This window comes from Danio rerio, chromosome 15, assembly GCF_049306965.1.
Source record: "Danio rerio strain Tuebingen ecotype United States chromosome 15, GRCz12tu, whole genome shotgun sequence".
In the NCBI taxonomy this organism is placed as follows: domain Eukaryota; kingdom Metazoa; phylum Chordata; class Actinopteri; order Cypriniformes; family Danionidae; genus Danio; species Danio rerio.
Genome location: NC_133190.1, coordinates 51,430,476 through 51,455,000, shown reverse-complemented (window position 1 = coordinate 51,455,000; position 24,525 = coordinate 51,430,476). Strand labels below are relative to the sequence as shown.

Sequence of the window (24,525 nt, the reverse complement as noted above, 5' to 3'; positions counted from 1 at the left end):
ACATTTATCTGAACCTACACACACCTCTTTCTCACACACACAAATACTAACTTGAATACACACACACACACACACACACTCAATATCAATGTATATTTGAATCAACAGAACTGTTGTCATGGAGAAGCGAATGTGTGACGACCAATCAGGACTCTGTAATCTGTACGTGCTGGAGACGACTGACTCCGCCCCTATCTCCTGAGCAACAGCAACTGACCGAGAGACTGTTACTAACGTTACTTTGCAGTAAACAGGAGATCATGAAGACCATGCAGACGTCTGCTGTGTGTGTGTGTGTGTGTGTGTGTGTGTGTGTGTAAGGCTTGTTTTGTCTCCACAAGGAGAACGCCTCATAAATCACACAGAATAAAGGATTGTGAAGATGTGAAACTGCACAGTGTATCTGAGGTGTGTGTGTGTGTGTGTGTGTGTGTGTGTCTGTGTTTTTGAAGTGGGTGTATGTGTGTATATGTGTGTATCTGAGGTGTGTGTTTATCTGAGGTGTGTATCTGTGATGTGTGTATCCGAGATGTGTGTTTATCTGAGGTGTGTATCTGAGGTGTGTGTATGTGTGTGTCCGAGATGTGTGTTTATCTGAGGTGTGTATCTGAGGTGTGTGTATGTGTGTGTCCGAGATGTGTGTTTATCTGAGGTGTGTCTTTATCTTATTATCTGAGTTGTGTACCTGAGGTGTGTGTGTACACATATGAGGTGTGTATGTGTGTATCTGAAATGTGTGTGTTTATCTGAGATTTGTGTGTGTGTGTGTGTTTGTGTGTGTGTTTATCTGATGTGTGTAGCTGAGATGTGCGTGTTTATCTGAGGTGTGTGTGTGTGTATCTGGGGTGTGTATCTCGGGTATGTGTGTGTGTGTATATCTGAAATATGTGTTTGTATATCTGAGGTGTGTGTATATATGTGTGTGCATCTGAAGTGTTTATGTGTGTACATGTATTCAAAGTGTGTGCGTGTTTAATTGATGTGAGTATGGATGTGTGTATTTGTATATCTGTGTGTGTGTGTGTGTGTGTATTATCTGCTGAAGATCACTGGAAACTGAATGTCCGTCTGGTTTTGGAGAATCTGTTGTGAATTATTGAATTATTGAATTATTGAATAAAGCAGTTTGTGTTTGACATGGAAAGCGTAGAACTGCTTCACCTGCACAGTATATACACCAGTAAATATCGACCATTATACTGTATGTCCACTGGAATAAAGCCACACACACACACACAGACACACACACACTGTACAATATGGTTGAAAAAACAAAACTAGATAAACAGTATCTGTACAATAGATTAGTATAGTTGGCTTGCTCTGTTAAACTTCGCTTCACGTTAAAGTATTCGACAAATTAAAAGTCAAAGCAGGGTGAAAACGGTTGTTTAATTGTGTCTATCCAACTGTACCAGAGCGCTGGAGATACACGGCAGAAATAATATCTGTAATGATCCGTTTCTTCAGTGTGTTTTGTGTTTGTTTTCGGTGGTGAATTGCATCATGGGATGTTGACATTTTAGTGGTTTGAAATAAGATAAGCAGAGATGGGAAGTATCAGTACTTTACTCCACTACTTATTTTCCTGACAACTTTTCACTTTTACTTCTTACATTTTTACACTAATATCTGTACTTTGTGACGTTTATTTCTACACTAATGTGGAGAGGATCACGTGATTATGATTGATCACAGCTGGTCCCGCATTATTCAATGTATGATTCACCAATCAGACGATTCCTGAGCCACTATAAATACCCTCAGCTCCACATCACAGCCATCTTGGTTTTGAAGAATCCCCCCTTCCACCTCTACTCCTCCTGCTTTCCTAGATGGGCGGCACGGTGACCCAGTGGTTAGCACTGTTGCCTCACAGCAAGAACATCACTGGTTCCAGTCCTTACCATGCCAGGTGATGTTTCTGTGTGGAGTTTACACGTTCTCCCCGTGCTCACGTGTGTTTCCCCGGGTTCCCCGGTTTCCATCCACCATCCAAAAACATGCAGCTTAAGTTTATTTATCAATCCACATCAGCACATAGACATGCTGCTAGTCAGTAGTTATCTCTTAAGAGCGATCACCCAAAATTTCTCTGGCCCAGCTCTGGCCCACACAATCAGGTTTTGCTTGGCCCACATGCCGCAGTGAATTACGGTACATGACTGGAATAAATCTGGCTTCCAGACAAGGGCCAAACACGGACCATATCTGGGCCAAGTCTCAGCTAAGTTAATAACTCATAACTGGGCCTGAACTGGGCCAGTAAGGTTGGTGTGTCACGATTGCAATGAAATTAATAAACCTATGAAGCGTTGCGCTTTAGGCACACTATGGGCCTTGTTTTTTCTCAGTGACGTGATTGGTAGAATTGATTTATTTAATCAAAAAATATTTTTATGTATTTTAAATGTGGGTCAAGACTGGCCAAACTCACGTGGCCCACAATCAAATTTAAAATCTGGGCCAAATACTACGTTTTACATCTGGCCCAAATCTTGTGTGCCGCATTATAGACGGTGCCACCTCTGCCAAACCCAGGCCATGGTTGGCCCACATGCTGTATGCCAGTGCTGGATGAATGCCTGATGTCCCAGCTTTATGCCAAATCTGGGCCAGAATTCTTTGCTACTAGGGCACTATCTGTTCATCAGCTACTACAGCAGGAGAGTCTCAACATCTACCACAGCTCAAACTCCCCTCTCGCCCAGCAAACGGGAGGGAGCCCCGGGCTCGAGGATCTCATGAGCTCAGGTCTCTCTCCCGGGACAGCATGATGAACAGGCTTTATAATCAACCATCAGCTGAGGGTGAACTCTTGAAAAAACATATATTTTCAAAATATTCAATAAAAAAAATCAAATATAAAATGTAAAGAATCCAATATATTTTAAACAGAATTCAGAGTAAAATGTAAGACATTATTTATAAAGATAGACAGGCCTACAGAATTATTTTAAGTGATCATGAATGGGAGCTGTTGTTTTGATCCAACAGCCACAAAACTACATGATGAACGCTGTGAGGATGTCAGGATGATGACACATGGGGGGAGACCGGACATTTACCCACCCAGTGAAACTAAAACATGTAGTAGTATTGGGTACTTTTTACTTAAGTACATGTTTAAAGCAGTACTTCTTTCCTTTTACTTGAGCAGATAAGTGCCGTCAGTTCTTCAGCTTTTCCCAGAGTCATTTTAAACAGGAGTGTCTGTACTTCTACTCGAGTAAAGGAGGAGTGTACATTCGCCATCTCTGAATATAAGAAATAATATGCAGAGAAATAAGTGTGTTATGTGAATTAAGTGTGTTAAATAGCAGTAAATGTGCTGTTTATTACGAGGTTTCTGTAGCAGTAGCGTAATATACACCCACACACACAATATAGCACTGCACACCCTACTGAAAAAAACTGCTTAAACCAGCCAAGGCTGGTTGGCTGGTTTTAGCTGGTCAACCAGGCTAGTTTTAGAGGGGTTTTGGCCATTTCTATTTCCAGGCTGGGAGATGACCAGCTAAAACCAGCTGGTTTTAGCTGGATTTAGCTGGTCATTTTCAGCCAGACCAGAGCAAACCAGGCTGTAAATGGCCAAAAACCTCTCTAAAACCAGCCAACCAGCCTAGGCTGGTTTAAGCTGGATTTTTCAGCACTAATAGGCTACATAATAGTACTAGTACACATGACAATAAAAGTCACTTTTTCTAACTTTCCGAGGTTAAAAGTTGTTGGAGGAAAGATCAATATCCCACAATGCAGCTCAGAAGCAGAAATAAACTGGGAAAAATAAAAACTTGAATCACAAAATGAGGAAAACTGCTTATTTAGGGATATATTTTACATACTTTTGTTTTTAATTGTGTCTATCCGACTGTATCCATAAAGCTAGATAGATGTGATGCAGAGATCATCATCCTCGTCTCTCCTCAGCATCAGCATCAGCATCAGCATCCTCCTCCATCTTGTTTGTAGTTTTCCCGCATTATTTCCAGGTCAGGGGCTCGGCGCTTCCTGTGCGGCGCGCGGACTGAAGATGGCCGCGGATGGAGGCGCGCTGAAGGATATCAATGAGATTAAGTCTCAGTTCCGGACCCGCGAGGGATTTTACAAGCTGCTCACCCTCTCCGACTCCCAGCAGCGGGCCGGGCTGCCGCGGGGGCCGACCGGTGTCACGGCGGGCGCGGGCTCCATCCCGGGCGGCGCTGCCGGTGTGGGGGGGCTGGTGCAGGGGCCCGGGGCCGCCGCCAACTCCTCCCCGGGGTTCCTGCCTCCAGTACGGGTGTCGATGGTCAAGCTGAAGCCGGAGGACCCGAGCGAGGAGTCCGAGCGCGTGTGCTTCAATATCGGCAGAGAACTCTACTTCTACACCTACACCAACATCAAGAAGGTGTGTGTGTGTGTGTGTGTGTGTGTGTGTGTGTGTGTGTGTGTGTGTGTTCTGAGATGTGCTTTGTTTACATTCGCGTCTAGAATTAAATCACTGATAAATCAGTTCACAGCAGCTCTACACAGCTTGGTTGGCGTTGCATGTGTGATGCTGAAGCATTTGTGATGTTTACATTAAGCAGAACATATGAAAACAAATGACAGTGAGCAAATCAAATCACTGCAGTTCTCTCAGCGTGCTGATCTGTGTGTAGAGCTGCTGACAATTATTATGTTCACATGAAATGAATTGGGTGTGTGTTTAATTCAGACTGACTGCGGTTCTGAGATGTGCTTTGTTTACATTTGTGTATATAATTAAATCCCAGATAATTAAATTCAAAATTGCTTTATTGGCGTTACATATGTAAAGCAAAAGCATTTGTGATGTTTACATTAAACAGAACATATAAAAATACATGACGTAGTAGTAGAAAAAAGCAAAAAGCACAATAATACTGGAGTAAATCACTGCTGGGGTCTGTTCTTCATTTTGTTGATTTATTTTTAACAAAATGTTCATTTTAATAAACATTTGGAAATGTAGTCATTATATAATCTTAAGTAAATACTAAAGAATAATTAAATACTCAATAAATAATCAAAGATTTGGAACTTAATGCATTTATTAAAATATTTAAGTATTGCATAAAATATAGTTAATATTTTACAACAGTCTGCAGAATTTTTAAACACATATTTAATATTTATTATTAAATATATGTAAATTTACTTTTTAGATCATCTTTACTTTAATAAAAAAAATTCCCTCTTAATATAATTAATATAATAAAATATAAAATAATATAATAAAATAATATAATATTAAATAATAAAATATAATATAATAATAAATAATTTAATATAGTATAATATAATATATGTCATATAAATATAATTTTACCAGTTTCACTATTACTTTAGATTGAATGGGATGATTTTTATGGAAGTGAAATGTAAATATTTTTGTATGTAATTTATTATATACATATATTAACCTCGCGTAAATGATCTAAGATTATTTGGCAGATCCTGGATCTGTACATCTTGATAACTGGTCTCTGGCTAATTTGGTTCTTCAAACAAGTTCGTGAATCAGATTAAAATGTCTGGATGAACTGATCTGAGATCGCTGCGTGTGTTGTGAAGGACAGATCTATCCATCCTCCAAATCATGATCAGCAATGCAGTGATTGGCTGACGGCACAGCAGCGTGATGACATCATCTGATTAATATTCATTTATCCATCTGAGCAAAATTACATCAAATTAGCACTGTCATGTGTCAAGAGTATTCGTCATGTATTTCAATGCATATCAGTGTACTTAGTTCTACATTTAGAGAAGATCTTCTTTATTGTAGTAGCCTAGGCCTACTCAGGTTTTTTTTAATCCGTATAAGGTATAACTATAAATATTTTTGCATCAAAAAAGCATTTTGATATCGGTAAAGGTGTCTGCAACCTTTGCAAAGTATCAAATTAAAGGCATATTCGCAGTTAAAACATTTGCATGACTCTATAAATTCATTCATTCATTTTCTTTTCAACTTACTCCCTTTATTAATCCAGGGTCGCCACAGCGGAATGAACCGCCAACTTTTCCAGCACATTTTTACGCAGCCCTTCCAGCCGCAGCCCATCAATGGGAAACATCCACACACACTCATTCACACTCATACACTACGGACAATTTAGCTTACCCAATTCCCCTGTACCGCATGTGTTTGGACTGTGGGGGTAACTGGAGCACCCACAGGAAACCCACGATAACATAGGGAGAACATGCAAACTCCACACAGAAACCCCAACTGACCCAGCGACAGCACTACCTACTGTGCCACTTGTGGAATATTGCACATGTACGCGTTTGTATTAAAATGTTCATATCAATACATTTTCTCTTTGAACCACCAGGTGGCAGTCTGGGTACTTTTATTTCCGAGTTTTATTAATATCTATATTTTTTATCATATATACATATATATATATATATATATATATATATATATATATATATATATATATATATATATATATATATATATATATATATATATATATATATATATATATATTTATTTATTTATATTTATATATATATTTATGTATATATAGTAAAAATATATATTTACTATTTTCCCAAGTGTATGCACCTACTGTAACAAATTTATTGTATTTATTGTATTTATGTAACAATATTTGGTAAATACTTTCAGTATTATCTTAGCTTGAACTGACCTGATCTAATCCTGTTTATATGAAATGAATCTGCTCCCAAGCAGGTTTGAGCCACCTGAACTGTTGCTAAGACATCAAGTCATATCATAAGTCTGGATCATGTCAAATCGTCAATAACCAAATCCAGCTAAATGAGTAATCCACGTACAAAGAACAGACCCCTGATCTCTCAGTGTACTGATCTGTGTATTATACTGACAACTATTACGTTTAGATAAAATTTAAAGGAACAATATGTATGATTTTGATGTAAAAAATGTGTTATATAAGTATATATATATATATATATATATATATATATATATATATATATATATATATATATATATATATATATATGTGTGTGTGTGTGTGTGTGTGTGTGTGTGTGTGTGTGTGTGTGTGTGTGTGTGTGTGTGTATATATATATATATATATTTTTTAATTTATTATTATTATTTTTTAATTATTGTTTTTTAGTTAAACTATAAACTATATTTATATTATAGTTTTACTAGAAGAGTGTTAATATTTTTTGTCTACATAATGCAGTTTGTCTTACATGGAAAAACACTAGCAATTTAAAGCAAACGCTGTAGTGTTTTTGAACCGTGCTGTAGTACAATACCTGAATTGATCTGATTCTGCAGTTGCTATGGTAACACAACAGCTACAGTAATTGATCTGTTGTGGTGATTCTACAGTTGCTATGGCAACACAACTGAAAATACATCCGTGTGTCCGTGTATGTTTATCTGTGTGTGTTTGTGTGTTTGTATCTGTGTGTACCTGTATGTGTGTGTTTGTTTTATCTCTGTGTATCTGTGTATACGACTAAATATTTGTGTGTATTAATGTTTGCGTGTTTTTTTGTGTATCTCTGTGTGTGTGTGTGTGTGTGTGTGTGTGTGTGTGTGTGCGTGTGTGTGTGTGTGTGTGTGTGTGTGTGTGTGCGCCTCTCTCTCTCTCTGCAGGCAGTGGATCTCAGTAAGCCGATAGACAAGCGCATCTATAAGGGCACTCAGCCCACTTGTCACGACTTCAACCAGTTCTCAGCGACGGCGGACAGCGTGGCCCTGATCGTGGGCTTCTCTGCAGGGCAAGTGCAGTACCTCGACCCCATTAAGAAGGAGACCAGCAAACTCTTCAACGAGGAGGTAACACACACACACACACACACACACACATACCACTAAATCCTCCATTCAGTCTTTCAAGCAGAGAAATCTCAGGTGTTTAGATAATTCTGCATTCAGAAGTTGTCCAAACACGTCTTTACAGAAGTCGACATTGTTGTCGCAGATAAAAAATATAACACCGAATCTGAGATGATTGAGCTTTATGACATGCTGCGTTATCCTGCTGGAAGTAGCCATCAGAAGATGGAGACACTGTGCTCATAAAGGGATGGACATGGTCAGCAGCAATACTCAGGTAGGCTGTGGCGTTGATGCTCAATTGGTACTAATGGACCCAAAGAAAATCTCCCCCACACCATTACACCACCACCACCAGCCTGAACCGCTGATACAAGGCAGGATGATCCATGCTTTCATGTTGTTGAGGCCAAATTGTGAGCCGAGCATCTGAATGTGTGAGCAGAAATGGAGACTCATCAGAGCAGCAACGTTTCTCCAATCTTCTATTGTCCAGTTTTGGTGAGTCTGTGTGAATTGTAGCCTCAGTTTCCTGTTCTTAGCTGACAGGAGCGGCACCCGGTGTGCTCTTCTGCTGCTGTAGCCCATCCGCCTCAAGGTTGGCCGTGTTGTGTGTTCAGAGATGCTCTTCTGCAGAGCTCGGTTGTAGCGAGTGCTTATTTGAGTTACTGTTGCCTTTCTATCAGCTGCAACCAGTCTGGCCATTCTCCTCTGACCTCTGGCCTCATCAACAAGGCATTTGCCCCCACAGAACTGCCGCTCACTGGAGATTTCCTCTTTGTCGGAGCATTCTCTGTAAACCCTAGAGATGGTTGTGCGTGAAAATCCCAGTAGATCAGCAGTTTCTGAAATACTCAGAGCAGCCCGTCTGGCAGCAACAACCATGCCACGTTCAAAGTCTCTTAAATCCCCTTTCTTCCCCATTCTGATGCTCGCTCTGACCTGCAGCAGATCCTCTTGATCATGTCTACATGCCGACATGCAGTGAGCTGCTGCCATGTGATTGGCTGATTAGAAATTTGCATTAATGAGCAGCTGGACAGGTGTACCTAATAAAGTGGCCAGTGAGTGTACATCTAAATGCTAGTTCATCTGCAGCTTCTGCAAAGATGATGATTTCATTTGTTTGGTAATGGCTAAAATGTATTATTTATTAATTATTATTATTATTAATAGTTTTTGACAGATTAAGTGTAAGAATTTGACTCAAAAGATGATGCACACTTTTAGAAAAATGGATTTATAAAGTTAAAAATGTCAATAAACGTTAAATATCAATTTGATCTTGTTGTAAAATTATATTTTATAATAACTGAAAGCACAGAAGATGAAGATTGTGAAAGAGTGGAGCTGTGTAAAACAACACACTCAGCAATTTTTTCTCTAATCATGCTTTTTCAATAAAATCCCAGAAAATATTGCGATGTTGTTGTCAATATCACACACTCCAGATGTCATCAGAGTTAATGATGAAACATTGATCAGTTGGACATGATTATTGTAAAGCTGCTTTCTCCATCATTTGTATGAAAACAGGAAGAATGCACAGAAGTGTCGGGTGTTTGAGCAGAAAACCTCAAACAGTCACTAATATTTGGTAATTTCCTGGAGGCAGTTTGAGTTTGTCAATCGAAGAAAAGTTCTTTAGGTCACACACTTTATTGAGGATTACTGCTGAGAAAAAGCTTGTAATTCATTTAAACACCTGTAATCAATGTGCATCTTTATGTTTCACAGCTAAAAGTGTAACTAGTCAAGTATAATGTGAAAATGACAAAACCTGAACCACAAGCTCCACATGTTAGACTTTATTTTAGACCGTTTCCAACAATAGAATTAAATGACTACAGTTAATAAACAAAACAAAACAATTCAACTCATGTGTGTCTGAAATGGAATAAGAAACATGCTGATTTAATCCTAAATCTCCTAACAATCCATAATAATAAACAACAACTATATTCATCAAATTAACATCATGATCCTGTCAGCTCATTCTTATCCTGATACACTTTTTTTTTCTTACTAAATAAACAATAGGAAAACTAATCGAATTGATCTTCATTAAATTTGTTTATATTTTTCAAAAACATTTTTAAAATAGTAAAAAAAAATGAACACAATAATTGAACAATCAAAATACACACACACACACACACACACACACACACACACACACACACACACATATATTGTTGGAATTTATAATCCATTCCATGCATGTTCAATACAAACTCAGGAGGCGGAGATCGATTTTAAAAATATTAGTAATTTATTAAGTACAAATGAATAATTCAATTAGGGCCCTGGGTCGCACAAATGTGTCCTATTGGTTATACAATGCTATCCAAGAGAACACACCAGGCACTCTGCGAGTGTTCTCTTAAGACTAAAGACCCAGTTTATATACAAAGAAGAAGGAGAAGGCGGGTTGTCTCTGTCAGCTTTTCTGCACCATCTCTAGTTCCTCTTTTCTGCACAGAAGAACTGGACCAGTTGATGCACATGCTTAGAGACCTCCATAGGCTCCAATATGTTTTCATAAATGGTTACACAGGAAATCAGAGGCGAGAGACGCATGTTATTTTTATTGTTTCTGCTGCGTCTTTCTTGTTCAAGATAGCTTTTTCTGCATAATGCATCATTAGTATGCAAAATACATCTCCTTACAGGCCAGTTTCGGTTAGCATATAATTTGACCAAGCATACAAAATATTAAAAAACATAGAGTAAAGAACGACTGTAAGGTAAATGATTTAACATCTCTTGAGGCAAAACATACACAACATCGTAATAGAGAATCAAGGATAACTCTGAAAAATGAATTATATTTTCTACAATTTGTATATACTTTATTTACAATACCCAAATGTGAACAAAAACAGCAAATTAATCAAAATAAAGAAAAGTTAATAAGGCAAAAATATCCTGTTTACAATATATGCAACACTGAGACAAATACACAGACAGGGAAAAACAGGAGAGCTGGCAGTAGAGACCCAAACTAAATCAATCAATCAATCAATCAGTCAGTCTGTCTGTCTATCTATCTATCTATCCATCCATCTATCTATATATTCATCCATTTATCTATCCATTCATCCATCCAACCATCTCTCCATCTGTCCGTCCGTCCACCCATCCATCGAAGCCTCGTAAACAACGCGAACTAAGAAAATGGAATGAGATAACGGACGGATAACGTGAACAAAGAAACAAGCAACAACAAAATATACAGTTAGACAGGGCTCTTTCGCAACGCAACGCAATAAACACAAACAAGAGGAAAAAGAAAAGGGAAGGGCTGGTGAAGGGTCTGGTGCACGCTTTCATGATGGGTGGTCTTTGCTTATTGGATGTGATGAAATGTACGAATGACGTAACGGGGAGGTAATGACTGACAGCGGAATTGACCAATGAATGGAACCTGAAAATAATGAAAGCAGATACAGGAGAGAGAGAGAGAGAAACACAAACAGAGCACAAATAACACATTTACTCATTTTTAATATTTTATATATAATTTTTACTAATATTTTACTAATATATACTAATATTTCCCGAATGCTGTTTCTCAGATTGAGGAGTTGTTGACAGTGTTTCCTCTAATATCTGTTCTTCTGGAGAAAGTCTGATGTGTTTTATTTGGGCTAGAATAAAAGCAGTTATTAATGTTTAAACACATGTTAAGCTCAATATTATTCCCCCCTTCAGCAATATTAGTGTTGGATTGTCTCCAGAACAAACCACTGTTATACAATGACTTGCCTAATTACCCTAACTTTACCCTGATTACCCTAGTGAAGCCTTTACATGTCACTGTAAGCTGAACACTAGTGTCTTGAAGAAGATCTAGTCTAATATGATGTGCTGTCATCATGGTGAAGAGGAACACATCAGTGATTAGAGATGAGTTATTAACACTGTTATGATTAGACGTGTTCGTCTCTCTGGAATTGCACACATATATATATATACACACACAGCAGGGTGAATAATTCAGACTTCAACTGTATGTGTTTGTGTTTTCCCAGAGGCTGATCGACAAATCCAAGGTGACGTGTCTGAAGTGGCTGCCCAAGTCAGAGAATCTGTTCCTGGCCTCGCACGCCAGCGGGCACCTGTACCTGTATAACGTGGAGCATCCGTGCGGCACCACGGCCCCACAGTACTGTCTGCTGCGGCAGGGCGAGGGCTTCTCCGTCTACTCCTGCAAGACCAAAACACCCCGCAACCCGTTACTGCGCTGGGTCGTCGGAGAGGGCGGTCTGAACGAGTTCGCCTTCTCACCTGACGGCGTACATGTAGCCTGCGTGGGTCAGGACGGCTGTCTGAGAGTCTTCCACTTCGACTCCATGGAGCTGCAGGGCGTCATGAAGAGCTACTTCGGCGGACTTCTCTGCGTCTCCTGGAGCCCTGACGGGAAATATCTGGCAACCGGCGGAGAGGATGATTTAGTGACTGTGTGGTCGTTTTCTGAGAGTCGTGTGGTCGCTCGAGGACACGGACACAAGTCTTGGGTGAATGTGGTGGCGTTCGATCCGTTCACCACCAATCTGGAGGATGAGGAGCCGATGGAGCTGAGCGGCAGCGATGAGGATCTCCAGCAGGGGGCGCTGCACTTCGGGCGTGTGCGAACCAGTAGTACGCTCTCACGACTATCCAGACACAGCTCAAAGGGAGGAGCGGCGTCCGTTTCGTATAGATTCGGGTCGGTCGGACAGGATACGCAGTTTTGTTTGTGGGATCTAACGGATGATGTTTTATATCCGCGACTTCCGCTCTCTAGAGCACTCACGAATACATTCGGTCCGACGGTTGCCACGTCTAACAGTGGCAGTGTTGTTGAAGGACATCATCATCCGTCTATTCAGACGGCATCTACGTTGCCGTTGCCTTTACCGCGCTCGCTGTCGCGCTCAAACTCCCTGCCGCATCCAGCAGTGGCTAACACCTCCAAAAGCCAGGGGGCGCCGGAGAGCACGGGAACAGTTAGCAGCAGCGGAACTGTCACGCCGTTCAGCATCGGCCGCTTCGCCACGCTGTCTCTACAAGAGCGTAAATCAGACAAGTCAGGCGTGGGCGGAGAAAAGGAGCACAAGCGATATCACAGCCTGGGGAACATCAGCAAGAGCAACGACAAGATCAACGTAGCGCCGCGCAGCAGCCGGCTAGATGGCGCCAAAGTGCTGGGGACCACGCTGTGCCCACGTATGAACGAGGTGCCGCTGCTGGAGCCGCTTGTGTGTAAGAAGATCGCCCACGAGCGCCTCACCGTCCTGGTGTTCATGAACGACTGCATCATCACCGCCTGCCAGGAGGGGCTCATCTGCACATGGGCGCGACCCGGGAAAACGGTGAGTCCATCATACTGTATGCAGGCATTTACCTGATCAATTACACTGTATTTATGTAATGTAAACACTACCTGACACAAGTCTTGTGCTGGATCCTCCAGTTGTAAGTACAGATAGTAACTGGTCTCTAGTTGATGATGTGTAAAAGATGCAGAAGGTGGATTTCTCTGCTGGATCATCTGTTAATCTGCATCCCAATCATCACCAATACTGCAGTTAAAGTTTGGTGAAGGAGAAATTGGTTTGGGGTCATTCAGTATGGAGGCGTGCGAGAGATCTGCAACATCAACAGCCTGAGGTATCAAGACATCTGTGCTGCCCATTACATTACAAACCACAGGAGAGGGACAATTCTCCAGCAGGATAGCGCTCCTGCTCATACTTCAGCCTCCACATCAAAGCTCCTGAAAGCAGAGAGTGCTCCAGGATTGGCCAGCCCAGTCACCAGATATCAACATTATTGAGCTGATGAAGGAGGAGGTGTTGAAGATGAACACAGAGACTCTTGATGAACTCTGGGATCCTGCTGAAGCTTTCTTCTTCATTCCAGATGACTTTATTAATCAGTGATGTGGGTCATGTCAGAGATGTATGGATGCAGTCCTCCAAGCTCATGATGGAGTCAGACACAATCTTCATTCTGTCTCCACTGCAGCAGGACTTTATATTCTATACTGGACATTATTTCTGTTCAGTGATGAGACTTTAGTCTGAGCAGAGTCAGAGCGCACTGTCCTCATCAAATCAGTCAACATCAAGACATGATCAGATTTATTGAGCTCAAATCAGCAAAATCTAGAGGCCTTCACCTTTCATAGAGACACTTCTGACACCAGATCAGCAACTAGAAGAGCAGATATTATCTGTTGTTCGTAAGACTTGGATAGGCAACAAGACTTTAGTCAGGTGGTGTACAGTTGAAGTCAGAACTATTCACCCTCCTCTGTTAAATTGGTTTTTCCCCAATTTAGATTATTATTCAACGCATTTCCAAACATAATAGTTTTAATAACTCATTTCTAATAACTTTTTTTAATTTTATTTTTTATTTATTATTTTTTGTTGTGTTTTATTAATACAGTCATATTAACCACAACAATGGATGACATCAAGTACAATTATAAACAAGGAAAATTAATAATAATATTTAAATACAATAATAAAAATTGGGTACAGAGGCAAACTATCAAAGTAAATACACACAAATGTACATTTGTGAATATAATATTTACCCAATAAAATAAATAAATTGCCTATAAATTCTGTTATGTTTGTCATGAGAAAAGTAACAAATTATATCACACAATGTTAAACTTACATTTGATGAAAAATAGACGGATAAATTAGACCAAAACACATTAACGTGTTGCCATTTGACAATAAGATGATCAATTTATTCAGTGCTTGAGTTGCAGAAGACACGATTTGAATTAGGATTACTGAATTTAGATAAGTCTCATTGGTGTGGTGGATATTACATTTAAATGGAATTCTTTAACTTTGTTGGGAACACAGGTAAGAGCCAAGCTTTTTATTTATTATTATTTTTTTGTTTTATTTTATCTATTAGAGAATTCCAAAGAAATTTCCCCCTCATAGTGATTCTTTTTCTTTGACTGAAACACGTTTCTTATTTTTTATTACTACATTTTAGCTCTCATTCCTAATAACTGATTTGTTTTATATTTCCCATGATGACAGAACATAATATTTGACTATGTGGCTTCACTAGGGTAATCAGGGTGAAGTTAGGGTAATTAGGCAAGTCATTGTATAACAGTGGTTTGTTCTGGAGACAATCCAAAACTAATATTGCTGAAGGGGTGAATAATATTGAGCTTAACATGGTGTTTAAACAATTAAAACTGCTTTTATTCTAGCCCAAATAAAACAAATAAGACTTTCTCCAGAAGAAAAAAATCTGGAAATACAGTGAAAAATTCCTGAATCTGTTCAACATATTTTGGGAAATATTTGAAGAATAAGAAAAAAAAACAGGAGGGTGAAGATACAAGATGTGCAGCACCTGAAACTACGGATACTGGAAGCCTGTGCTGGCATTTCTCCTGCGGGGTTGCTATCAGAGTGTGAAGAGTGGGAGAAGAGGGCTGCACTGACAATCCAACACAATGGGCAGCACACTGAACACATTTTAGAAGTGTTCAGAAACTTGTCAATAACTCATGACAGAATAAAGTTACGTTAAAACCAAGCACACCATTGCTTTTCTTGTGAAATTCCCAATAAGTTTGACGTGTAACATGACCCTCTTCCTATTAAAAAACAAAAGTTGGATCCAAGATGGCCGACTTAAAAATGGCCACCATGGTCATCATCCATCTTGAAAAGTTTGCCCCCTCACATATACTATTGTGCCACAAACAGGACGCTAACATCACAAACTATTGCCATTTTAATAGGGTGTATCCATATAAATGGCCCACGCTGTATATCTATCTATCTTTCTATCTATCTATCTATCTATCTATCTATCTATCTATCTATCTATCTATCTATCTATCTATCTATCTATCTATCTATCTATCTATCTATCTAGAAGAGAACACATTATAAATACAAACATTTATTTTGGATGCCATAAAAAAGTCTAGCTTTTATTAATAAAACAAATAATATTAATATCAATAAAAATCTAAATTATGGAATATATATAAATATATATAGAAGTAATAGCTATAGAAAAGAGAACACTGATTAAATATTTAATGCTTTAGATGTGTTGTTCTGACTTGTGTTGTCTCTGTGTTCTCCAGCATGCATCTCAGCCGTTATCAGCACAGAATGGGAATTCTCCCAGCGGGACCGTGGTATAACCCACTGAACACGGGACCATGATGCCCTGCTGCAGACGGACCACACCCTTCCTTAGCCAATAACAGCGCAGAAGCCACGGCCATCCTGTTTTTTATTTATTTATTCGACCATCGAGACTTTAGCGTATATTTCTATTGTACATAGTGTTCAGACTACTCTATAATGTATTGAACAGTTAATATATGGAGATCCTATATTGTACATATATATGGCGACTGATGATGCGTTGAATGTTTTTAGCGACTGAGGGTTTGTTGTTGTGTGCTGGTGCTTCACGAGCTGACGGGGGGAAAGTGACGTACGTTTACCTGATGTGCGGTCAGCGAGGCCAATGCTGTCTAGAAATGGTGCAGGCAGGGTATAGGAGAGATTTTATATATATATATATATGTCTAACATTTACTGATAAGCAAACACACCATCGCTGAAGGAGACCAGACGTTTGCACCATTCTCATATGACTGTTTAGAGTCGGCAGAGATTTCTTAAACACTAGTCTAGCGAAGCTTGTTTTTACCACTGAATAAACCTAATGAAAACTGAAAACTTCTGTATTACAGGTGGAGCTCTGCTTAACTGCAGTTCTGAGATGAAGGAGAAAAAAAATTTAGGGAAGAGAGATCTGGAGAGAATTTCAAGTAAAACAAAACCATATATAAGATGTAAAAACTTAATAAAGGTGGCACGGTGGCTCAGTGGTGTCGCACTGTGGCTTCACAGCAAGAAGGTCTCTGGTTCGAGTCCCAGTGCTGTCGCTGGGTCAGTTGGTGTTTCTGTGTGGAGTTTGCATGTTCTCCCCGTGTGGGCGTGGGTTTCCTCCAGTTTCCAGCGCTATAGGGGAATTGATCAACTAAGTAAAATTGAGATGTAAAAACTTTTAATTAAAAATAACCACAACAAAAAAATGGGCTGACAATCTCTGAGATTAAATAAATAACCACTCAACATTTACGGAATAAAATGGGAACTGTAGCTTTAAATTCTGAATGAAAGAAAATTTACAAATCTGGAGAGAAATTAAGAGTAAAAACTGAATTTAGAAATCTAGAAAAATTTTCTTTGGCTTGTTTATCGGGGATCGCCACAGCAGAATGAACCACCAACTATTCGAGCATATGTTTTACACAGCGGATGCCCTTCTAGCTGCAACCCAGTACTGGGAAACACCCATACACACTCATTCACACACACTCATACACTGGCCAATGTACTTCATCAGTTCCCCTATAGCGCATGTGTTTGAACTGTGGGGGAAACCGGAGCACCCGGAGGAAACCCACACCAACACGGGGAGAACATGCAAACTCCACACAGAAACACCAACTGACCCAGCCGGGACTCGAACCAGAGACCTTGCTGTGAGGCCACAGTGCTAACCACTGAGACACTGTGCCGCCCCTAAATCTAGACAATACTTCAGAGATTCAAAGCTTAGTAAGATGTGTAAACTACAGAGTAAAAGATTAAACTAGTAGGAAACAACGGAGGAAACGGCAGAGCTGGATGATGAAAATCCAGAATGCTGATAAAAATCTAGAAATGAGAGATCTAGAAAGAATTCTGAGTGCAATAAAAGCATTGACAAGACTTAAACTATGATTTAATGAAGAAAGAATAAAATATTTTGTTTAAAAAATTAAAACAAAACAAAATAATTGAATTTTGGATTAAAAAAAGGAAAATGGTGAGATTTAAACAATCATTCAGAAGGAAGAAATGAATTATGAGGAATAACTCAGAAGTTATAAATGTAAAATGTAAATCTTGAATTTTGATTAAATAAACAATTAGAAGGTAAAAAAAAATGTCAAAGTCACAAAACATGTAAACATTAAAAAAAGACCAGAAGAAAAGCATGTAATAAAATAATTCAGTTCAGTGTAAATTGAGAATTATGAGAAACAACTCTTAATTTAAAGAAACTCAGCAGGCACAGGATGTCAGAGTGATGTTGTACCCCAACGCTGTGGGGACGTTGCATTTTGTTTGGAAATGAAAATCAGGTTGACATCAGAATGCAACATCTGGCCGACGTCAATGTCCAGTGTATGATAATAGCATTTTGGTTACTTTCCGAGACAACCTAAAAACATTGAAGTATCAACGTCTAAAGGGGGTCGCACACCGGATGAGCTGCTCAGCGACACGGCACACACATGACAGTTGGAAGTATCGACACCAGATGCGCACATTCGAATTTTATTTAAAGTAAACCCTTGGCAGATGGCGCTCTATGATGCGGCAGAAATATAAACAGGGTCCTGAGTCATAGCCGAGCGCCGTGGACAATCACAGACTTGCGGCGCCGATGTGCATACCCTGGTAGAAATCTATGTTTAGAATTTTAAAATGCAGCGCTTCCAGTGTACGACTCCCTGAATGATGTTAGAGCTTGACGTTGTGTGGACGTTACCACTATGACGTCTATCACATGTTGGATTTTGGTTGCCAAACCTGACGAATAAATGTCAGTATTTGACGTCAATATGACGCTGGGTTAAGATGTTGGCTCGATGTTGGATTTTGGTCACTTTGTAACGCAACCTAAAAACAACCAAATATTAACGTTTAATGATGTTACAGCTTGATGTTGTGTGGATGTTATCACTATGACGTCTATCAGATGTTGGATTTTGGTTGCCATACCTGAGGATTAAATGTCAATATTTGACGTCAATATGACGCTGGGTTAAGATGTCGGCTGGACGTTGGATTTTGGTCACTTTCTAACGCAACCTAAAATCAACCAAATATCAACGTTTAATGATGTTACAGCTTGTTGTTGTGTGGACGTTACCAATATGACGTCTATCAGATGTTGGATTTTTTTGCCAAACCTGACGAATAGATGTCAGTATTTGACGTCAGTATGACTTTGGTTTAAGTTGTTGGCTCAATGTTAGATTTTGGTTACTTTGCATCGCAACCTAAATTCGACCAAATGTCGACGTCTAATGATGTTACAGCTTGAAATTGTGTGGACGTTACCACTATGACGTTTATCAGACGTTGAGTTTTGTTTGCCATACATGATGAATAAATGTCAGTATTTGATGTCAATATGACTTTGGTTTAAGATGTTGGCTCAATGTTAGATTTTGGTTATTTTACAACGCAACCTAAATTTGAACAAATATCAACGTCTAATGATATTACAGCTTTATTTTGTGGGGACGTTACCACTATGACGTCTATCTGATGTGGATTTTGGTTGGCATACCTGACGAATAGATGTCAGTATTTGACGCCAATATGACGGGTTAAGATGTTGGCTGGACGTTGGATTTTGGTCACTTTCTAACAACCTAAACACAACCAAATATCAACGTCTAATGATGTTAGAGCTTGACATTGTGTGGACGTTACCACTATGATGTCTATCAGATGTTGGGTTTTGGTTGCCATACCTGATGAATCAATGTCAGTATTTGACGTCAATATGACGCTGGGTTAAGATGTTGGCTCAATGTTGGATTTTGGTTACTTTGCAACGCAACCTAAATTCGACCAAATATCAACGTAGAATGATGTTAGAGCTTGACGTTGTGTGGACGTTACCACTATGACGTCTATCAGATGTTGGATTTCGGTTGCCATACCTGAGGATTAAATGTCAGTATTTGACGTCAATATGACGCTGGTTTAAGATGTTGGCTGGACGTTGGATTTTGGTCACTTTCTAACGCAACCTAAAAACAACCAAATATCAACATCTAATGATGTTACAGCTTGACGTTGTGTAGACATTACCACTATGACGTCTATCAGATGTTAGATTTTGGTTGATATACCTGATTAGTAAATGTCATTATTTGACATCAGTATGATGTTGGTATTAGATGATGGGTCGACGTTGGATTTTGGTTACTTTTTAAAACAACCTAAAATCAATGTCATTTCACGCCGTTATTGAACAACAAAATAACGTTATGTTCAGATTTTGCCAAACTAAATCTAATTAATATTAACATCTTAACTATATAAACATCAGAACTATAGGATTCAGAAATAAAACATCCATAATTCTGTAATCTCAGAATTCTAACGAAGAGTTACATTTCAGGATCGCAAGATATAAAACTCGCAACTTGGAGGAAACACAGTTTACAATTTCTCCACATTCTCAACTTTCATCTCACGGATTAGTTCATGCAGTGAAATATTGGATTAAATGTCCACATTTGATCAATGTTCAGTGGTAAACAAGCTTCAGCGAGTGATTGCAGAGAGAAGCTCAGTAGTTTAATAGACAGATGTAACTCTTGTAGCATGGAGTAGGCGCTGTTCCTCACACCCGCTTTGCCTCTTGCAGAACTTTGCACATTTACAGCTTGATTTGATCATCAGAGTCAGAGATTCAGGGTCAGGAGTGTGTTAGAAAAGCGTTACCACATGCAGACTTCTGCCTCAATCACACAGAGATCACAAACATAAGCATCAGTGCTTGAGTGAAGGATAAACATCAACCCTTTTGTGCTGTTGGGTCGTTTTGAGTCTTAATTTGACCACAACTTTCTCTGTGTATCAGCAAATGTGATGATCTTTTGTTAAATCTTTATTTTGACACATATTTGGGGAAAATGCTTGGGGATTTCACAACACTCTGTTCAGATTGACTCCTCTTTGGTGATGTTGGTGCTGTGTTTGACCCATTGACTTCCATTATAATCACATTTATTGATTGTAAAGCATGACAGCAGATACTCATGCATTCTTGACTGATGCTGGGTTTCCCTGTTGGGATTAAGAGGTAAACTGTGTAATATTTACTGTTGATCATTAGTTACAGAGCAAAACAAGCTTATAATCTGCTGTTTTACTCCACTGAACTCCATATTAAAGACAGAAACTCTTCAGCACAGGCCGATCTAAAGGCTGACAACTGATGATCAACAGCACAAAGGACACAATTGACCTCTTAATCCCAACAGGGAAAGTCAGTATCAGTCAAGAATGCAGGATTATCTGGCTTTACAATCATAAAATGTGATTATAATGGAAGTCAATGGGGCGAACGCAGCACCAACATCACCACAGAGGAGTCAATCTGAACAGTGCACAGGGGTTAAAGTATGTCTAAAATCATGTCATGAGCTCTGAGGTCTGCATGCTGTAACATTAGGTAGGTCATTGCACTAGTAGTTACGCGTGATGAATGTGATTAGTGAAGTTGTTCGGTGATCCCGCAGGCAGAAATGTGCTTTTTGTGTTCTATCTTGTGGCCAAGATATATGAAGTCATACGCCATCATTCATTCCCTCCTGTTACACTACATTATGACCGAGTGTAAACTACACACTTAACTCTCATGTTTTGTAGCATTACATATGAAAAAAATACTATTTATAGTAAACCGTACTGTAGTGGGGTGTTATACTGTATATGGTATGGCATTATCAACACTTTGAGCACACTGTATTATTCACTGTAATAACTACTGGAGCATCCTTCAGCTTTTACTATAGTAAACTGGTGTGTTGTAGTGTAATATACCCCATAGATTTGTTTGTGTTACTGTAGTTACCATAGCAACTGTAGAAGCACCACAACAGATAAATTTCTACTGATGTTGTGTTACCATAGCAACTGTAGAATCACCACGACAGATCAGTTACTATAGTTGTTGTTACCATAGCAACTGTAGAATTACCACAACAGAGCAGTTACTATAGTTCTTGTGTTACCATAGAAACTGTAGAATCACCACAACAAATCAGTAATAGTTGTTGTTACCATAGCAACCGTAGAATCACCACAACAGATCAGTTACTATAGTTGTTGTTACCATAGCAACTGTAGAACCACCACAACAGATCAGTTACTATAGTTGTTGTTACCATAGCAACTGTAGAACCACCACAACAAATCAGTAATAGTTGTTGTTACCATAGCAACTGTAGAACCACCACAACAAATCAGTAATAGTTGTTGTTACCATAGCAACTGTAGAACCACCACAACAAATCAGTAATAGTTGTTGTTACCAAAGCAACCGTAGAATCACCACAACAGATCAGTTACTATAGTTGTTGTTACCATAGCAACTGTAGAACCACCACAACAAATCAGTAATAGTTGTTGTTACCATAGCAACTGTAGAACCACCACAACAAATCAGTAATAGTTGTTGTTACCAAAGCAACCGTAGAATCACCACAACAGATCAGTTACTATAGTTGTTGTTACCATAGCAACTGTAGAACCACCACAACAAATCAGTAATAGTTGTTGTTACCATAGCAACTGTAGAATCACCACAACAGATCAGTTACTATAGTTGTTACCATAGCAACTGTAGAATTACCACAATAGAATTACTTTAGTTGTTCTGTTACCGTAGCAACTGTATAAATATTATGGCAGTTCAGTTGTTGAGTTACCAAAGCAACTACAGCATCACCGCGGCAGATCAGCTGAAGTATGGTTCTGGTGTTTACTATAAATGACCGCAGTATTTTTTTCATGTGGACTTATGTGTGTTTGTTTGTTTTTCAATCTCAGATATTTTGGGATTTGTGTTTCTGTAGCTGTAATTAACTGGAGAAATGATGCAAACGGACCAATCAGTGGATCATGTTGGAAGGTTGAGTGTGTTTTTACTGTTGCACTGGTTTTCTGTTTTCTGTGTGTGTGTGTGTGTGTGTGTGTGTGTGTGTGTGTCCTGAAGAAGAGCACACACTCCTTCATTCGTCCACATTGCGTTCACCTCCTCTGCATGTGTCCTCATCCAGCACAGTTATATGCCTGAGTCTGCTGACGTGGCCAACAATATCACACTATACAGTTTGTATATTGGAATCTGTTATTAAATCGTCAAATCCTCATGCATCGCAGTGTTGTTTTTAATAGCATATGTTGATTAACCAAACTAGCGGACACGCTTTTATTCTCACGTTTGTGTGTGCCACTATACGATTCATCTCTATTTCTCTAGCACATCTACAACGTAGGTTGTGTCGCGGCAGCTGATCACAGAAGTTCTAGTAGGCTGAAGCTGTGTCTGTTCAGAAGTTCAGTTCAGTTCAGTTCAGTGTGGTTTAATCTTTACTGCTGAGAGTCCAAACACTGAAGAGCAAATCCATCCATGCGCAGCTCCACACGTCCCAATCCAAGCAAGATGGTGGAGACCGTGGAGGATCAACCTTCACCAATTGTAGTAAGTAATTTTCACAAATTAATTTGACAATTAATTGTAAAGAAATGTGTGAAAATTTAAACTACAACCAATTGCAAATAATTTCCATTGGTTGGATTTAAACTATTTAAATTTAGTTTAAATTTATTTGTTTAAATTCAACTCAAATAAATTGTTTACAGCCACTTAAAGGTGCTGTATGAGAGTTTCTGTCTATTCTGCGTCATATAAACAGCATCATCTGTGTGCAGATATTCAGAATCGTGCTCAGTGAACATGCATGTTTATCTGAAACACAATGCTGAAGTCAGATATCCTGCTGTGATCATGTGTGTTACGTGCCGGAGCGGCTGTCTTTGTTTTGGTCTCTGTAACCCGCCCAATGCCAGTTCAGCTGATTAGATTTCAGCACTCTGGGTTGCCAGATGGTGGAAAACAGCGTATTGCATTCATCCAGTCTGGAAGGTTGTGAGCGCATGCATCCATGACTGAAATGCGCCCTCTGGTGGACAGTAGCAGACTCTGAAATGAGATGCAGATTCAGAGTTCCCCATGAGGTTATTAATGAGCAAATATTATAAATATTAGGAGTGTAAACATTAGGTGAGCAGGTCACACTGTAACCCGGTGTTTTAACAACACGCCACATGACCAGATGCACAGTGATGAGCAATTGGGCTGTTTGCAGCAGACGAAACGTGACAGAAATGTAAACACAGACAATCAGAAGCACAGAATAGTGCAGGTTTGTAATCTAGTCTCAGTTCTGAAGTTCAGTTTCAGATGCTTTATTGTATTCTGCAGATCTGAGCTGAACTATCTGCTGCTGCTTTCAGTAGTGTGCTGACAAATGTGATGTGCATTCAGACTCACATTATCAGCACCTGAGCTGATCATGGTCAGTGTTCTGTTGTACAGCTGTGGGAAATAGAAGCCATTTCTAATATATACTATATTTAGATGTTGGTCAGGACAAAAACTCCTTGTAATATGGAGAATGTTCCTTATATCACATGCTGATGCTTTTATTTAGAAAACAACTTCAATCAGCCTTCAGGCTCCACAGCCAGGCTTGCTCCTGTTGGTGTTGTCAATCTGGCAACCTGTGCTTGTGTTTGTTTTGATCCAGGAATCCAATACCCTAGTTCAACCACTGGGTGTCAAACTACATTTTGTTTTAAACTAATGGCGTGTCCAGCATTGGCGCGGATGCAATAATTACATTTACATTCGTTAAAGCCACATAATTCAGTTCATCTCATGTTAATTTCTCTAGCGCTTTTACAGTGTAGACCAGGGGTCACCAAACTTGTTCCTGGAGGTCCGGTGTCCTGCAGATTTTAGCTCCAACCCTAATCAAACACACCTGAACAAGCTAATCAAGCTCTTACTAGGTA

The 24,525-nt window shown here is 39.3% G+C and overlaps 2 protein-coding genes and 1 long non-coding RNA gene across 38 annotated transcripts in view; 2 read left to right on the top strand and 1 right to left on the bottom strand.

The window, feature by feature from the left end:
* The window catches only part of map4k1 (mitogen-activated protein kinase kinase kinase kinase 1), a 78,739-nt gene extending 77,603 nt beyond the window's left edge, over nt 1-1,136 (top strand). For 17 of the 35 annotated variants that reach the window (XM_073924176.1, XM_073924171.1, XM_073924177.1 and 14 more), the window contains one exon: nt 109-1,136. In XM_073924176.1, the coding sequence (XP_073780277.1) occupies nt 109-202 (94 nt within the window). In that variant the 3' untranslated portion in view covers nt 203-1,136. The remainder of the gene's footprint in view (nt 1-108) is intronic. The other 18 variants (XR_012391159.1, XR_012391157.1, XR_012391153.1 and 15 more) reach the window with 2 other exon arrangements.
* A 2,875-nt stretch (nt 1,137-4,011) lies between these two features.
* Nucleotides 4,012-19,058, top strand: zmp:0000000529. 2 transcript variants are annotated; one of them, XR_012391161.1, is made up of 5 exons: nt 4,012-4,387; nt 7,619-7,801; nt 11,836-13,158; nt 15,933-16,680; nt 17,364-19,058. XR_012391161.1 is itself a non-coding variant. In XM_009292005.5 (4 exons), exons 1-4 carry the CDS (start codon nt 4,034-4,036, stop codon nt 15,990-15,992), a joined length of 1,920 nt encoding a protein of 639 aa, XP_009290280.3. In that variant the 5' UTR covers nt 4,012-4,033; the 3' UTR covers nt 15,993-17,645. The 2 variants fall into 2 exon arrangements, 1 of the variants encoding a protein (XP_009290280.3); XM_009292005.5 differs by having other exon boundaries at nt 15,933-17,645.
* Nucleotides 18,950-22,820, bottom strand: LOC141377948 (uncharacterized). The gene is made up of 2 exons (XR_012391162.1): nt 21,736-22,820; nt 18,950-21,631 (listed from the first exon to the last, which is right to left on the bottom strand). It is a non-coding gene; the product is annotated as an uncharacterized lncRNA (long non-coding RNA).
* Between the last annotated feature and the right edge of the window lie 1,705 nt (nt 22,821-24,525).